This window comes from Poecilia latipinna, unplaced genomic scaffold (assembly GCF_001443285.1).
Source record: "Poecilia latipinna isolate Pla-1442-1.1 unplaced genomic scaffold, P_latipinna-1.0 Scaffold1744, whole genome shotgun sequence".
NCBI lineage: Eukaryota > Metazoa > Chordata > Actinopteri > Cyprinodontiformes > Poeciliidae > Poecilia > Poecilia latipinna.
In genome coordinates, this window is record NW_015114360.1 from 1 (window position 1) to 1,654 (window position 1,654).

The window sequence follows — 1,654 nt, forward strand, 5'->3', positions numbered from 1 at the left end:
TTGATTTAACATCATGTGCTATCTGGGTACTTTTCATGTTCTGCTTTCCTTCATTTCTTTCTTAATCATGTACTTTTTTTTTGAGCCATCCAAACATACTTGGGCCCATCGTTTACTTGTTTTGTTACTTACTTCCTACTTTGCCCTTTCTTGTTCTTTCCATCCTTTGTGAAGTCCAGAATTTTTAGATGGAAAAATCTGCAGTTACACCATCCTTTCTGTTTTGCAGTCCCGTTAGCAGTCACAGGTCTACAGGTGGAGCCCGTCCTGAGCACCTGTAGCCTGCAGGTGAGCTGGCAAGAAGCTCTTGGTGTGTCTGATGGGTACATCCTGCAGGTTCTGGATGAAAGAGGCAGCATCGTCGCCAACGGCTCACAGCCCGTCAGATTCACCCGGTACCGGTTTGATGGCCTTACACCAGGGAAGAAGTATCGAATCCTGGTCCGGACCACCAGTGGAGGACTCCATAGCCAGGGAGTTAGTGCTGAAGCTCGAACATGTAAGACTTTTTGCTTCTACTTACATAAATAGGGCATTGGTATCTGTCCAAGAATAAAACAGGAAATATACCTGGTCATTAAGTTCAAATCTCTATCTGTTTTCTCCTCCATCAGACCCAGCATCTGTTACTGATCTGTCCATCAAAACCAGCAGCACTGCCAGCCTGTCTTTCCAGTGGTCCCCACCAGAGGGAGACTTTCAGCATTATGAAGTCTTTTTGTATAAAAGTGATGAGTCTCTGCAGGAGAGCCAGCGGGTCCAACCCAGTATTAAGCAGTGCTCCTTCCAGGGTCTCAGACCTGGAGCTCTGTACAGACTAGAGATTGTGGTCCAGAGTGGAGACCAAACCAACCAGACCTCCATGTGGGCAAGGACAGGTGAGATTTGACTCCAATTCTTAGAGCGGACAGTGAAGCTGGGAGGTGATCGGACCAGAAGGCTGACCCAGTGAACATTGTCCTTTTCAGTACCAGCGCCTGTAGCATCTCTCAGGGCCAAGAGTGGAAACCAGTCCGACACTCTGTTGATCAACTGGGATCGCAGAGATGGTGATGTGACCGGATACCTGCTCTCGCTCTACAGCCCTGATGGATCCCAGCAGGCTGAGCATCAGCTGGGTTCTGAGGTCACAGAGTTCATATTTTCAGGCCTTGTGCCAGGTCGGCAGTACCGAGTCGACGTGCTGAGTCTCAGTGGAGAGCTTCACAACCTAGCCAGCACTGTGGGTCGTACTGGTAAGACCAACTATAACGTTAGAAACAGATGGTTTAAGTCAATAAAATTTCAAGAACATAAGAAAAGTAGTTTATAAAGATTTTGGTTCTTTTTAATGTGAGCGGTTCTGGCATTATCTGCATATTTGGCATTTTTTCTCAGGTTAAGTAGCACATCTAACATCTGGGTCCAGTGTTTCCCAAATGCAAAACAGGCAAAGTAGATGAACAAATTTCAACTGTCTCTCTGGACCCAGCTTGTGACAAATTTGGGGCCTGTTGTGGCGGAAACACTAGTTTTGACAATGTTATAGGATGTAAAACAAAATCTAACCTAAATAGCCTAAAGTTTATTCAAACCTGGACCAAAGCAGAACTAAGCTAATTTATTAAATGACACCAAATGTCGAGATCTCCTACTGTTAAGGGGGCGAAGATGG

At 45.8% G+C, this 1,654-nt stretch overlaps 1 protein-coding gene across 1 annotated transcript in view; it reads left to right on the forward strand.

Annotated features, from left to right (window-relative positions):
• Nucleotides 1–85: 85 nt before the first annotated feature.
• The window catches only part of LOC106964972 (receptor-type tyrosine-protein phosphatase beta-like), a gene marked incomplete at its 5' end in the record, with an annotated part of 13,519 nt that continues 11,950 nt past the window's right edge, over nt 86–1,654 (forward strand). Inside the window, 3 exons of the mRNA XM_015060797.1 lie at nt 86–499; nt 615–878; nt 969–1,235. Of these exons, the coding sequence (XP_014916283.1) occupies nt 86–499; nt 615–878; nt 969–1,235 (945 nt within the window). The remainder of the gene's footprint in view (nt 500–614; nt 879–968; nt 1,236–1,654) is intronic.